Source organism: Haliotis rufescens, unplaced genomic scaffold (genome assembly GCF_023055435.1).
Source record: "Haliotis rufescens isolate VD_foot unplaced genomic scaffold, xgHalRufe1.0.p SCAF_7, whole genome shotgun sequence".
NCBI classification, from domain to species: Eukaryota; Metazoa; Mollusca; class Gastropoda; order Lepetellida; family Haliotidae; genus Haliotis; species Haliotis rufescens.
This window is the reverse complement of record NW_025964361.1, coordinates 26,789,916-26,806,398: the sequence shown is the minus strand read 5'-3', so window position 1 is coordinate 26,806,398 and position 16,483 is coordinate 26,789,916. Positions and strand designations below refer to the sequence as shown.

Below are 16,483 nucleotides of genomic sequence, written 5' to 3'. Positions count from 1 at the left end.
TACACACAAACAATATATGTGAAGATTAACTAATTGGGAAATGTTTGCACCGTTTTAGGGCACACGTGCAGTTTTGTTTGTTTGTTTGTTTAACCCCACTAAGCAATTTTCCAGCTATATGACGGCGGTCTTTAAATCATCATGTCTGAACCAGATTACCAAGGAATTGAAATCATGAGCATTGATCTACGCAATTGGGATACCATGACATGCATCAGCCAAGTCAGCCAGTCTGAACAACGGGTCGCCATGTCCCCTTGTAAAAGCACAGTTGCCTCTTATGACAAGCATGTGTTGCAGCAGTACACAACCCATAAAATAACTAACTCTGTCTGCGCGGATCACACAGGCTGTACTGCCACAAGAATGGTGCGTTGATACAGATAGAAGAAACTACACAAGCATAACTTGGCACAGAATGCACCTGAATGAAGATTACACTTAGTCATATCATTTTCGAAATTGCACTCAGGCTTGACCTGTTATAGTTATGTGTTGTCCTAGAAGGCTAAAAAAGTATTATGTTTCTGGTCCCCGACTGTGAGTTGGGCTTAACGCCGCTTGGAACTGTGTTCCAGTTATATCACAGCTTGCCAGATTAATGTGGGGGAACATAGGAAACGAGATGTTTCTGTACGGCAATTTCAAAGCCAGACTGAAATGGAGCCTAGTCTATGTAGTCGCCATGCCACAAACTCATTGAAATCCTCCTGATAACACTGAGACAAAGAACCCATGCTTTCGTGATTGTTTTACGTTGCACACTGCAGTATTGGTGCTATATGGCAGCGGTCTGTGAATAATTGAGTTTAAACCATACAATCAAGTGGTTGACAGGAGCATGGATCTACGAAAATGGGACACAATGACTTGCATTAACCCTGGTTTGTCAAGAGCTGACCTGTAACATAATTCAATATTGCCTTTATCTGCTATAAGACAACATGGCATCTGCGAGTGACAGTTAAAAAAATGCTTCAAATGAAACTTGGCAAAGCAAAATAATCGATTACACTCAGCTTTACCATTACCTCAAAACAAGGACCCTCGGATTGTACACCTTCTGTAGTCAGACTGGGCCTTGATCTGCAGTACAAGGGTTCTTTTTATCGATATATGACCTCACCAATATATAAAGCAGTATTTCCCCAAATAAGCACAAGGTAGGTGGTTCAATTCTGTACAATATTTTATTTCACTTCTGAAAACATATCACAGAAATGTTGCATATTTTGCAATGTTCATGATGCAAGGAAACAAACAATCATAGTCCAATACATGAACATATTGACAGAAGCAGCTAATGTCATCATAAAGATTGTCCAGTTACTTATTTGTGAGAAATAGTTTACCGTTTTTTCATGACCAAACTTTCCAAGACTTTATATGTTAAGACTATTTGGATCCGCTGTTGTTCCAGCCATGATTGTTACTCCTCTTCAAGAACTTGAACCGACAAAATATTAATGTCTTACTTTGGAACAGGTGTTTGCAGAAACAGCTTCACTGATGTGACCTGAACTGAACATTATGGACGGAATATACAGTAGTAAAATAACATTGTTCAGTCAACAAGTGGTCGCAAACTGTAGCTTCATGGAATGTAAGAAAGTAGTAAACGGTAACAACATTATCCAATCTCATAAAAATCAGATCTTACACTCCATTACGATACCTCTATGCATGATCATCATCAGCAGATACCTCTGTACATCAGGTACCCTTAATAATCAGCCAGTCAGCTTTGACACTTCAAAACTTTGGGAGAGTGAGCATTCAGATCAGCATATCTCTATCTCGAACTAAAATGACAAATTCCAAATGTAGATAAATAAGGCTAGGCCATTATATTATTGAGGACATGTTACACACCCAAATTTTCTCAAAACCTGGGCATCTACACCCAGAAGGGAGTACAATCGAAGGGATATTTGTGTTCTGCCTGAATTTTCATTATATTCATTTATATGTTGGATAAAGTACAGCAAAATACCATATTGTCATGAACCAAGTGCAGCATATAGTCAAGTAAAGCGCATTGTTAGAAAGAAACCCTTAGCTGTCAATTCAAGCAGAGACTAAATAGCCAGATATTTTGATGTCACTGCCTTTTCACACGAGCCAAAAAGTAAAAAGAATTATAATGATGTATTGGTCAAAACACACATTAATATTTGGGAATCAGACTTGCATACATCCCCTATATATACACAGTAAAAAAAGTGTTGCACCCCCACATTAATACGTTTGATACATCACAACATTTAAAACGCCCGACTCTGGTTTTAATGGTAGGTATTCCTTGGGGATTTGATGTTAAATGTGTAATGTTTTCGGAGGGAAGATGATCACCAAAACGTAGCAATCAGCACGTGAATTGCATGGTGCATGACATTTGCAGATTGCAGTATCTTCTTAAGCTCAACATCGCCTATAAAAGATGTTCTCTGACAGCCCAGTTTATTGTAACCCACAATGCCGGGTAGACGATTGTCAGAAGCAGTCAAGTGGCAGATTATTGGCCTTCATGGAGCAGGTCTTTCGTTCAAGGAGATTGGCAGAAGAACCGGACATCACTACTCAACAATAAGCCGTTTGGTCAGAAAACACGCACAAACTAATGATGTAAGGAATCGCAGACCCTCTGGCAGACCACGTAAGACCACAGTTAGAGATGACAGAGCGTTGTTGAGGGTGGTAAGGCGTCATCCATTTGCTACAAGCACAACCTTGAAACGTCTTTGGCTTCCTCGTCAACAGTTCAGTAACCAGACCGTGAGAAATCGTCTTAAAGCTGCAGGGTTGAAGTCCAGAAGGGTTATCAAGCGACCTAAACTCACAGACAACCACAAACGACTTCGTCTAGCCTGGTGTAGACTGAGACAGAACTGGAACTTGAGGTCCTGGAGAAGAGTCCACTGGTCGGACGAAAGCAGGTTCCTTCTGCATGTTGTGGATGGCAGAGTGAGAGTATGGAGGCGTCCTGGAACAGCTTATACTGCAAGAAACATCATGCCAACTGTACCATATGGAGGTGGATCTGTTATGGTCTGGGGATGCTTCTCATTTGATTGTAAGCTTGATTTAGTGACCATACGAGGCAACTTGACAGGGGAGCGCTACATCCAAGGGGTGCTGAATCCAGTTGTGGTGCCCCATTTTGACAATCATCCACTGGCCACCAGACCGATATTCATGGATGACAATGCCAGACCACATCGTTCACGAGCTGTGACCCAGGTTATCCACAACAATGCTCTGATGCAGATTCCATGGCCAGCAATGAGTCCAGATCTGAATCCTCTGGAACATGTATGGGACATTTTGGGACGCCTGATTTATCGTCGGGACCCTCCTCCACAGAACTTGCGTGAATTGGAAGCAGCATTACACGAGGAGTGGCAGCAGCTGCCCATGGAGCGATTCCAACGTCTGGTGAGGAGTATGAGACGAAGACTTCAAGCTGTGATCCAAGTGCTTGGTGGAAGTTCTTGATAATGACTTACTGTGTTCGTCAAATCTCCATATGACATTCTTACCCTATTGGATGAATTTGGTCACTAAAAATTATTGAGATGTCACCATACTTAATGCGTCTTCGTTATTCGTTCATTTTTCGTAAAAGTTCAGCATGAGATTCTTACATGCCATAAGGTCATGGAATACCCCATTTAAGTTCATTGTATAGACAATACACTGGTTTGTTGGTATACACGAAATCCTGGTTATAATATTAATTCGGTTATCTTTACACCCTTTCAAAACACCCCTCCATGAAAAAGTATAGGGGGTGCAACACTTTTTTTACTGTGTATATGAAGTTTAGACATAAAGAAATCATATTTTACCATAGAAGCTATAGTCAGCTCAGTTAATATGGTCAAACTAGGTACAGCTCTTGCACCTGCTGCTGCAATGCATTAGAGGTCTTGAGATGATCGTCTTGCAGGATTACAATATTTGCATATTTCCTAATATGTATTTCTGGGTCAGAGAACTTGATGTGTATATACGGGCAGGTATATTTTCTTCATTTTGCGACAAGTAACAAGAGTTTAGAGAATTGAAGAGAAGTCAGTTCAAGCTGTGAGACTATAATAAATAACCCGGTGATGTCACTCCGTCACTCCCTCTTCAGGGAACATATACTTCTTGGTGTCGGTGATCTTCTGTAAGTTTTCTCGTATCACTTTCTCTGCACACATGGGACACGACTCTTCACTCTCCAGAAGCCTGAAGTCACAAGAGGTCAAGTTGGATACTCGCAAAGAAAGGCAGGAGTCTCACAACATGTTCATGGTAATAATACAATCACATGATAGTGCAACTGATCCTGCTGCCTCTTTAAACTATTCGTTTGTCCAAATAACAGGTACTTTTTGAAATTTAAACATTGTTTCATTACTTAGAAATATATATTGAGCTACATAATTACTGGACAAAGAAACGATGCATACCAAACTTCTAAAATAGTAAAATTCTCATCACAATGGTGATAGTGGATAGTATGTTATTTTGTTTGTTTGTTGTTTTACGCCGCACTCAGCAATATTCCAGCTATATGACGGCGGTCTGTAAAAAATCAAGTCTGGACCAGACAATCCAGTTATTTACATCATGAACATCGATCTACGCAATTGGGATCGATGACATGCATCAACCAATCCCGATAGTCGCCTTTTACGACAAGCACAGTCGCCTTTTACGGCAAGCATGGGTTGCTGAAGACCTATTTTACCCCGGATCTTAGTAAGAAAAAGAGGCAATCATTAATCGGGTGAAATAACGACTTGTTTGTTCTATCCTATTTATACTCAAGAGGTATTTGTCATTAAACTGAACACAATGGCATGAAGGGATCAAGGCAGACTTGTTTTTGTCACCTCCCACAACAAGCATAGGTCACTGTCCCCTTGGGCCCCGTTCCACAAAGCGACCATAGCGCTAAGGCGATCGTAATTCCCGTACTTTTAACATAGACTTACGTCATTCTTAGCGCTAAGATCGCTTTTGGAACGGGGCCCTGAATCCCCACTGGGGTTCTTGGTGTAAAATGTTCCAATATTTACAGAGGGGGAAGATGGAACAGAATCTGCCACATATCTGTCTGGTACCACATGTTTAGTTCACTTACTTGATAAACTCAGGGAAGATGGCAGGGAAGTCACATGTGTGACATGCAGTCAGATCCTCCGACACCACGTGACGACCCTGGAGTCATACAGGTCAAAATACAGATGTCATGTACAGTTAACCTAACAGTACACACCAACAGTCTACTGTAGAGTGTAGTGAGATTCTATTGTCAACTTATCCAATAAAATGTATGTAATCATTTGGCCTGTCACAAGTACTCTGATAACAGTTACATCTTTATAAGTTCATTTTCCTGACTAGACTAAAAAATGAGCAAACTGGTATTTGTTACCAAAGCTTAATAATTTTAATAATCAATTGTAATAATGTGAATGAAGCTATGAATATAAATATTGCCAAAATGTGATCTTTTCATTATAAAATAGTTGTAAAAAGACACTGAATCCACAGTGTGCATGAACTTTCATTATCAAACCTCTTGGTTATAAAAATCAATTACTAAACAAAATAAAGAAATAATAACTACATGACCAATCTTCTTGGGTTCACAGTCGACCAATTAAATGCAAGTGAGGCAGCATTCAATCCATAAATGTTGTATACAACAGTAATACTTAAAAAAGGCACACATTCCCTAGAATCAGAATGTCAAGCATTGTCGTTGTTTGCACACGTCTTTCAAATGCATTTCTCTCATTCCAAAAAAGTCCATGCAAACAAGAAGAGAGCACAATGAATGTTAGTCAGAAATTCTTGTGGAGTATTGTTTTGTTTGGACAGTTGTACCTTGAATGGTGGAGGTTTTGAATATTTTGATATCATGAAAATAGTTTATCAGATAGAAAATGGTTTCACTAGGCTTTATCAAACCATGACATATTTAGGAATCATGTGAGTTAGGATACATGTGTTTTAGTTTTCTACCATTATATTTCAATTTCTGGTTAGATTCACCTCGGCACATATGTCTGCCTGTACAGAAATGGAAAACAGGACACAATGGTGTTTTGCTTGTTTGTTGTGTTACTCCACACTCCAGCAATATTCCAGCTTTATGAATCAAGTCTGGACCAATCAAACCAGTGATTGATATTATGAGCAAACATCAACACTTTCAGGGTATAATAATAATAGGCTCTTTATATTGCGTATATTTCCACGCAACTCAGGGGCATGCTCAAAGCGCTATTATTACCCTGGAGAAGTGTGCACTCAAGATTTCTCAGCTTCCTGGGGAGTATACAACCCAAGCAGAAGGTTTACAACCACATTGCCATCTCATCCTATCGGGCACCCATTCACTGCTGGGTGAACAGAGGCTCATTTCGAACAAAGCACTTGCCCAAGGTTTTGGTTTTGGTTTGGTTTGTTGTTTAACGCCGCACTCAGCACTATTCCAGCTATATGACGGCGGTCTGCAAATAATCGAGTCTGGAACAGACAATCCAGTGATTAATATCATGAGCATCGATCCACGCAATTGGGATCGATGACATGCATCAACCAAGTCAGCGAGCCTGACCACCCGATGCCGTTAGTTGCCTTTTACGACAAGCATAGTCACCTTTTGCGGCAAGCATGGGTTGCTGAAGACCTATTCAACCCCGAAATCTTCACGGGTCACTTGCCCAAGGAGATGCCACATGTGTTACATGTGCTTCAGTGTTGGGCAGGACACACAATCAACCACGTCAGCGATCCTGACTCCACAATCCATTTATTCACCTCTTACAACAAACAGACTGAGGTAGGTGGGGAATTGTTATCCTAACCCAGAATACCCAGGGGGTAGTGTGCATAACACTGTATAACTGTCTCCACTTACAGTGATGATGCAGTAAGGCAGGTTGTTCTTGCACTCTGGACACATGAGCTCCGTCTCCGGAAGCTGGAAGCCACACACTGGGCATGGGCTAAGGGGTTCATCTTCCTCCGTCTTGTCTGGTTTCCGGACAATCATCTCGATCTTCTTCTTGTACTTGAGATCAATTTGGTTGCGGTACTCTGGCCTCATTAACATGGCAGCATAGCTGAAGGCTGAGTTCTTTAACCCTGACCTCTGACATTCTATCACAGTTGATGTCAGCAGGGGAACGATGTCTGGAAAGAAAACATGCATCTTATGCTACTTTCATCAACAATCATGTTCTTTTCATCATGCATTTTTACCTGAACATGGACTGAATAAAACAATGTCATTCCAAGCTGACAGTAGACAACAGAAAATAAACAAGGGGAGGTAACTGTACATTGTTTGTTTGTTGTTTAAAGCCGCACTCAGCAATATTACCGCTATATGACAGCTGTCTGTAAAAAATTAGTCAGGACCAGACAATCCAGTGATTGACATCATGAGCATCGATCCATGCAATTGGGATACCATGACATGCATCATCAACCAAGTCAGCGAGCATGTCCACCCGATCCCATTAGTCCCCTCTTACGACAAGCATAGTCACCTTTTACAGCAAACATGGGTCGCTGAAGACCTGTTCTAACCCGGCTCTTCACAGATCTAACTGTCTACAATAGATACTGCAGTTAGAGCAGTTAAAATGAAGTCTTATTTCATTGAAATCTCACTGAAATCAAATCTTGTACTCCGATACAATACCTCTGTATGTGAAGATCTGGGGAATTCCAAATACAAAAATATGCAGTAACACTATCATCCTGCAGTGGATATTTTATACAACCTTTGGTTCTGAAACAATTGCATCTACACCCAAAAGGGTGTACTGTTGAAGGTATATTTGTGATCTGTAGCGTTTTCTTTTGCCTCGATCAGAATTTCTGAAGAGGTGATAAATATATGAAGCTGAATGGTACTAGAAAGCTGACATCTGACTGGCTCAAAACCGGAGGTCAAAGTTCACTCAGGCTTCACCTGGCATGACCTTCTGTGGACATGGTGGAGTTGACCTCAAATCTTCATGCAGAGAAGTATCATAGAGGAGTATATAATCAGAGTTTAATGGGAATGTATTTCCATGAAAACTTCTGTCTTTTCATATATTGTATTACAGTGACACCATGTTAGTCTGGATCCGGAAGCTGCAATTTGTAAATTATTTCTGTCAGGAACACCTATTTAAGTTCAGTGCTAAGTTACAGATGTACAGACGATGTACACATGACATTAGCTCAATTTGATGTCAAGACGAGAAGAAAAATAATTTATTAGTCTTAAGCTGGCAGCAGTCATACAACATTGTGTAAGTTCAGTGCAATACTTACGAGAGGGGAACTTGCTGATGTTGTTGGCAACTCGGATCAACATCCGGGCTCCTTTCAGGTGATCTCCTCTCTTGATGTGGATCTAGCAGACAGAGATACATACATTATATGTGGTGCCATCATATCTGTCCTTGTGTGTGTCTATATACTTTTTCAATATAATTACAATGTTTTTCATCTTATACTTTTTAATATCTGCGAGTACCGGCACATGTCTTGCAGTCCGACTTCGCAGTGTTTTTTGCCTTTCACTTCCTGGTTCGGCTTATCTGCGGGTCATATCATTTTCTTTCGTATTTCAATGGTCAAGTTAACACCTCGGCTTATCTGCGGGGTCGGCTTATCCGCGGTCATATACGGTACTGTAAATCATGCAAGCATGCAAATAAATGCGAAAGCATGATAACAAAATGACACATTTTTACCTGGACATATTGGGAGTACATGTCAGGTTCACTGCACATGGGCGGAAACAATGACATGATAACAAAGATCCCAATACACAAGAGTCATCAGGAGATGACATACACCCTGGTCTGGTGCAATTCGGAAATATGGAGTTTGGCTACTTTACCCCACTTTTGGTTCATTGCCATTGGATACCTTCAGTTCAGTGAAGAAAACAATAATCCTGTTCAGTATTTTTCAAAATCCAAAATCATCAAAATGCACCAGTTCACCACTAGACAGATCTATATTGTAAGTTTCAACAAGAAATATTTAACTGTTTTGGAGTTCTGCTCCGGAAACGGAAAATGGATGGCTGATTGATGGGCAGACAGTCATGGTGATCGCTATATCCCCCTGTTTGAACAATGTAACTGAGCACTAGATTTAGACTGTGCTCTTCACCAAGTTCCGCATTAAGTGTGGTGAGATTGTGAGGTCACATGTTGATCAAGCAGTTATAACAAACGCCAACTGTGTATGACAGTGTCTTTGCGCTTGGGAACATAGTCAAATAATCTTATAATTGCAACCAGAACACTGCTCACCCATGTTGTGAAATTGTCCAGTACAGTAACACCAGACATGGTTAATACATGACACTGCTCATCCGTGTTCAGAGGATTGAACTAACTTGTCTCACCATACTTCGCCGGTTATCCTACCTATCTCATTTGAATATCTGTTATTTGAAATTTCTTTTTAAAGTTCAGAGGCAGGGCTACTCACATTAATTTCATGATACATTTTAGGCCAGGTGTGTCGACACTTGCATTAATTGGGTGATGCATTAATTTCAAGATTTCCAGTATATATTTGATGGCAAACCCACTCCATTGTGGACATACACACAGTGGTTTAGCACCCCCACCATATATTTCCATACACCATTTGAAATTGTATCCTATATTAATTTTCAGACAAAACAAATTATTTTAGTTTACTTTACATGACAAAATCATATTCAAATACAGAAACCTGTATCTTTGTTTGTTATTGATATTCATAATCATAATCATAATAATATTATTTTTATTTACATAGTAAAATAGAAATTGCACCTAAGAGGGTTTGGGTGATCCTGGCACAGTCAGGCTCATCAGCTCAGGGCCCTTGGCCCCTCTAACACACAGCCCAAACAGCGGAGAATGTGAAGACTCTCAACACTGCAGCCTTCTGCATTACCAAGATTGTCAGAAGGGCCGTATTCCTATTATTATTGTTGTTGTTGTTGTTGTAACTGTCCTATGGCAATTAGTTGTTTTCCAACCCTTTCAACTGGCTCCTCAACTGTTTTGAATCACGACATGGCCTAGTTAGTAGTTGCAACAAACACAATGTGCTTGTACCCACTGTTCAGCAGGTAATGGTGCTCTCTTTGACATTCATGCCCCCTAGTGTATCGGTTACCTTAGCGAGGATGTAGCTGTGTAGGATCATGAGGTTGGTGGCCATCTCGGCTGGGATCTTGATCTTGTTGTCCTTCAACTCCTGGTACATACTGAACAGCACGTCATGGGCGTTGCGGTAGTTCCCTACAACAAGTCACACTGGTGGTGTATGTTCTTACATATATACTGAACAGCACGTCATGGGCATTGCGGTAGTTCCCTACAACAAGTCACACAGGTGGTGTATGTTCTTACATATGTAATGAACAGCACGTCAAGGGCATTGCGGTAGTTCCCTACAACAAGTCACACAGGTGGTGTATGTTCTTACATACATACTGAACAGCACGTCATGGGCATTGCGGTAGTTCCCTACAACAAGTCACACAGGTGGTGTATGTTCTTACATATATATGGAACAGCACGTCATGGGCGTTGCGGTAGTTCCCTACAACAAGTCACACAGGTGGTGTATGTTCTTACATATATTTGGAACAGCACGTCATGGGCATTGCGGTAGTTCCCTACAACAAGTCACACAGGTGGTGTATGTTCTTACATATATATGGAACAGCACGTCATGGGCGTTGCGGTAGTTCCCTACAACAAGTCACACAGGTGGTGTATGTTCTTACATATATATGGAACAGCACGTCATGGGCGTTGCGGTAGTTCCCTACAACAAGTCACACTGGTGGTGTATGTTCTTACATATATATGGAATAGCACGTCATGGGCATTGCGGTAGTTCCCTACAACAAGTCACACAGGTGGTGTATGTTCTTACATATATATGGAACAGCACGTCATGGGCGTTGCGGTAGTTCCCTACAACAAGTCACACAGGTGGTGTATGTTCTTACATATATATGGAACAGCACGTCATGGGCATTGCGGTAGTTCCCTACAACAAGTCACACAGGTGGTGTATGTTCTTACATATATATGGAACAGCACGTCATGGGCGTTGCGGTAGTTCCCTACAACAAGTCACACTGGTGGTGTATGTTCTTACATATATATGGAATAGCACGTCATGGGCATTGCGGTAGTTCCTTACAACAAGTCACACAGGTGGTGTATGTTCTTACATATATATGGAACAGCACTTCATGGGAGTGATGTATCTCTGCATGTGTGATGAATCTCTCTGTGTGATGGATCTCTGTGTGATGGATCTCTGCGTGTGATGGATCTCTGTGTGATGGATCTCTGTGTGTGATGGATCTCTGCGTGTGATGGATCTGTGTGATGGATCTCTGTGTGATGGATCTCTGTGTGTGATGGATCTCTGTGTGTGATGGATCTCTGTGTGATGGATCTCTGTGTGTGATGGATCTCTGCGTGTGATGGATCTCTGTGTGTGATGGATCTCTGCGTGTATGATGGATCTCTGCATGTATGATGAATCTCTGTGTGTGATGGATCTCTGCGTGTGTGATGGATCTCTGCGTGTGTGATGGATCTCTGCGAGTGTGATGGATCTCTGCGTGTGTGATGAATCTCTGTGTGTGATGGATGTCTGCATGTGTGATGGATCTCTATGTGTGTGATGGATCTCTGCGTGTGTGATGGATCTCTGCGTGTGTGATGGATCTCTGTGTGTGTGATGAATCTCTGTGTGTGATGGATGTCTGCATGTGTGATGGATCTCTATGTGTGTGATTTATCTCTGCATGTGTGATGCATTTCTGTAATGGACCTGTATGTGTGTGATGGATCTGCGTGTGTGATGAATCTCTCTGTGTGTGATGGATCTCTGTGTGATGATCTCTGCATGTGTGATGGATCTGTGTGTGTGTGATGGATCTCTGTGTGTGTTATGGATCTGTGTGTGTGTGATGTGTGACGTACCTGCACTCTGCTCCTCCCGTGCTATGATGATGGCTGTCCGGGCTGCCTCCCTGTACTGCTTCAAGGCCATGTACAGCCGGAACAGGTACTTGGCATCCTGAGAGAGTAAAGTAAGACATTGCAAAATATATTCTGGGTAACTACTGACACAAACTTGTTTTGTTTAAGCGTGCAAAACCCTCATAATCCAGACACCACAGATTCCAGTGAAATCCCAACTTTAACAAATCCTGGATTAACAAGTCAAGTTGATGGAGTAAAGTCTCGTAATGATATATCCCAGTGTTATGGGTTTTTGGACACTTAAGAAACACACACAGTTTTCTCTCTAATCAAATGAACAACTGTAAAACAGCTCATTCACTTTTGAAAGACAATCCTTTTTAAAAAAAAGCCATCATCTGAGTACTTATAATGTCTGTGTGATGCTACACCCCCAGTTATAGAGTGAGTAATCGCAATAAACAGGGCCGTCCGAAAACGTATGACGTCCCAAAACCTAGGATCCGCAGTATACATTTTCCGAACAGTGACTGTCTTGAAGCAATACAAACATTCATGTTTTAACGTTTCATGTGCTTACTTTGCCTACCACAAAAACAACAGCATAAACAATCTGGAGGAATCATCCTACTCAACTTTGTGACAGCTGGTCTCACCACAACATAATTCCTCATTTACATCAGCAAATCCTCATAACCCTGACATTTAGGTTAGGAGACATTTGTCCAAGTCCCTGAACTTACTCCCTGTGACACCTACATCATGGACACATACACACATGCTACACGACTACACATACTGATCGATAAGGCATAAGCTGCAACCTGACTGTTATGCACCCACTGACCACAAAACACTCATATTAACTCACCTTGGGCATGCCGTCAGTTTCTCCCATGAGGAAGTCAATGAGCTGATGGGTAAGCTGGTCATCATTGGCTCGTCCCACCGTCTCGATCGCCAGCTCTATTGCCTGACTGTCCTCTCCATTACATCTCAAGAAGTGCTTCATGGCCTGACAACAACACACGTACCCTATTACTGAGATGCAAACACAGCTAGTTGTGTTTGTATCAGTTCTACAGAGATTGACCCACGATCTGTTATTTGTTTATAGCTGTACACAGCAATATTCCAGCTATATGACAGGTCTATAGATAGTTAAGACCAGACTAGACAATCCATTGATTCACGTTGTCTGTTCAAAATCTCTTTGTTGAATACAGTAGGTTTACATCCAAAATCAGTGATTTTGGTCAACGCCACTTTGCAGAATCTTGTACAGAATTTCAGTTACATCATTTCATGTCAACGGGAGGAGAGCCCGATGTGATGCAAATCTCACACGTTTATTACATTGGTGAAACCCAAAAGCATGTGTATGGTGCTGACAAACCTAGAATCATAGCCTGGGCAAATCCAGGATTCAAAACCACAATTAAGTCTAGCATGCAAAAGGGACGCAACTCTGCACAGTGAATTGCGGCGCCTTAGATGACTGCACCATCTGTGCCTCCTTTCACCTAAATCAATGATACCCGAGAATTCCAACACATGGATTAAGCATGTCGTCTGCTAGACTCACCCTGGAGTATTGTCCGCTGAGGAGGAAGAACTTCCCAGACAGGTAGTGGTTCTTCTCATTCTCAAAGTGCACTGCTATACTCTGGTAGTCCTCGGGAGTGGCATCGGAACCTGCAACAGGATTCAGACTTGCAACAAACATAACTAACACTTGAGTGAGTGAGTGAGTTTGGTTTAATGCTGCTTTAAACAGTATTCCAGTTATATCACGGCATGTCAGCTTAATGTGGGAGGCAAGGCTGAAGCGATGCAGGTCTTAGACGTTTACCACTTCGGTGAAACCCACAAGCACGGGTATGGTGCTGACAAACCAAGAAACATAATTGGGGCGAACCGGGATTCGAAAACACAATCATAGGTTTCTGGCGTGCCCAAGGGATGCAACCCTGCACAGCGAATTATGGCGCTTTAGACGACAAGGCCACCCGTGGCCCCTGACTTGAAACAAAAACACAATAAATATATTTGCATTTAAGTAATAATCTACTTCCACAAATCATGGTACATGTGTATATGAATCCCTCAACTAAAACCACATATGATGCTTTGATGCCTGAAGGCAATAAAATGTCCACCTGAAACTACTCCATGAAAGAATATGTCTGGCTAGATCAATGTGACCGCCCACCTATGATGTCAGCGTAGATCTCCATCTGGTTGTGACTCTGGGCCAGCTGGAAGGCCTCATCATTACACTTGGACATCACCAGGAACTGGATGGCCGAGGCGTAGTCATTCAGCCGCTGGAAAAACCTGCATCACAGACATGGCAGAACTACAGCATGTGCAGGGGCTTTCTTTATGCAGCATTTTTTTCACCAAAACCTTTGGATGGTGGAAATATAAACAACAATAAAATCAAACCCTTGGTTATATTTTTTTGGCTGTTGTAAATATAAGGGTGGTAGGAAGAGAAAAATAAAGTCAAATGCTCTCTTTTTCTTTTGACATTTTGGGAATGTTCAATATTGCACAGAGTTTACATTAGAACAGAGCTGCACACAGTTTACATTAGAACAGAGCTGCACGGAGTTTACATAAGAACAGAGCTGCACACAGTTTACATTAGGACAACGCTGCACAGAGTTTACATTAGAACAGAGCTGCACAGAGTTTACATTAGAACAGAGCTGCACGGAGTTTACATAAGAACAGAGCTGCACACAGTTTACATTAGGACAACGCTGCACAGAGTTTACATTAGAACAGAGCTGCACGGAGTTTACATTAGGACAACGCTGCACAGATTTTACATTAGAACAGAGCTGCACAGAGTTTACATTAGAACAGAGCTGCACAGAGTTTACATTAGAACAGAGCTGCACAGAGTTTACATTAGAACAGAGCTGCACAGAGTTTACATTAGAACAGAGCTGCACAGAGTTTACATTACAACAGAGCTGCACAGAGTTTACATTACACCAGAGCCATGCACTGTGTGGGAATCGATGTGGCTATGACAAGTGAGCCTGTCATTGTGAGTGTTTCACTTGTCTCAGGCAGGAAACAGGTTCTAACGTAACATAAATAAGCATGAGTCAGATTGAAGCTAGAACATCAACAAATTGATGTGAAAATTCCCTGACTCCTCCACGGAATGAAGGAACACTGTATAAGGGTTACTCACTTGGCCACCATCTTTGCACCCTCTACTGACTGGGTTTCCTGCACAATCTTAACAGCTTCTTCTGGGTTTTGTAGAAATTCAAGGTTAATCCTGCAAAAGTTAAAAGGTTTAAGTAAAATCGTTATGCTTAAACAGAATTTTTCTCATTTTGAATTCAGGTTATAAATTAATAGTGATGACTAATATGGTCAAAGGGGAGATAATTACATCTATACATTTGAGATTATCTCCACTTGACAACCAGTGTCGAACCATGTTCACACAGAATATACATCACAGTTGCTAAAGTTTGATGGATAAAATCAGAGAACGCGAGCTTACGGGGAAATTTAGCTTTCTTTGCTAAATTCCTTATCAGGAGAGTAATGAACCCTGTACAATCATAGACGTGTCTAACAAGCATATATTTTATATTTAACTGTCTGATCTTATATGATCTTATTAAGCATAAGTGCACATATATTTGAAGATAGTATGTCCACAAAATACTTTACAGTTCTTTGAATTTGTAAGTTAATGTTGTCTTACACTGCAATGTCCTTTTAATTATAGAGTCTTGATTGGTTGGATGGTTTGTTGTTTAACGTCGCACTCAGCAATATTCCAGCTATATGATGACTGTCTGTAAATAATCGAGTCTGGACCAGACAATCCAGTGATTGACATCATGAGCATCAATCCACGCAATTGGGAGCGATGACATGCATCAACCACGTCAGCGAGCCTGACCACCCGATCCCATTAGTCGCCTCTTACGAAAAGCATAGTTGCCTTTTACGGCAAGCATGGGTTGCTGAAGACCTATTCTACCCCGGAATCTTCACGGGTCTTAATCAGCTAACAATATGGTCAAGTTTATCACTGTCCTTATCTTCAGTAGAGAAGATGTGCTATGGATTTATGCAAACCTTCATTTACTGTTAGTGGAATAGGAACAGCTGGAAATAAGCAATCAATGCTTGCTGTACAGTTTCAAGTTAATTCATAAGTCCTTATGAACATTTTTAACTAAATTCATACGTCGTGGGTATTAAAAGAACTCTGATCTTCACAGGTCTATAGAGTCTTGTTCAGACAAACAAATAGTAGACAAATACTGATCCACACCATTGGACACACTTTCAGCTATCACATCCTATAGTCAGCTGTTACAACAAGCATCCACATATCCCCATGGAGTCACAGTGACAGGAAAGCTATCGTTTACCAGTACGATAATGTATCACCGTAGCGAGGGTTCATG

At 41.3% G+C, this 16,483-nt stretch overlaps 2 protein-coding genes across 5 annotated transcripts in view; one reads left to right on the top strand and one right to left on the bottom strand.

Moving 5' to 3' along the window:
* Nucleotides 1-16,483, top strand: part of LOC124137513 — a 493,827-nt gene that overhangs the window by 237,195 nt on the left and 240,149 nt on the right. The gene's annotated exons all lie outside the window — the stretch shown is intronic.
* LOC124120933 (WD repeat-containing protein 19-like) overlaps nt 3,309-16,483 on the bottom strand; it is a 49,334-nt gene continuing 36,159 nt past the window's right edge. For 3 of the 4 annotated variants that reach the window (XM_046483842.2, XM_046483843.2, XM_048387756.1), the window contains 10 exons: nt 15,241-15,330; nt 14,242-14,366; nt 13,615-13,724; nt 12,901-13,044; nt 12,027-12,123; nt 10,192-10,316; nt 8,335-8,416; nt 6,923-7,197; nt 5,135-5,211; nt 3,309-4,233 (listed from right to left, as the gene is read on the bottom strand). In XM_046483842.2, the coding sequence (XP_046339798.1) occupies nt 4,116-4,233; nt 5,135-5,211; nt 6,923-7,197; nt 8,335-8,416; nt 10,192-10,316; nt 12,027-12,123; nt 12,901-13,044; nt 13,615-13,724; nt 14,242-14,366; nt 15,241-15,330 (1,243 nt within the window). In that variant the 3' untranslated portion in view covers nt 3,309-4,115. Of the gene's footprint in view, nt 4,234-5,134; nt 5,212-6,922; nt 7,198-8,334; nt 8,417-10,191; nt 10,317-10,899; nt 11,153-12,026; nt 12,124-12,900; nt 13,045-13,614; nt 13,725-14,241; nt 14,367-15,240; nt 15,331-16,483 lie in introns of those variants that run through there. The other variant, XM_048387757.1, reaches the window with a different exon arrangement.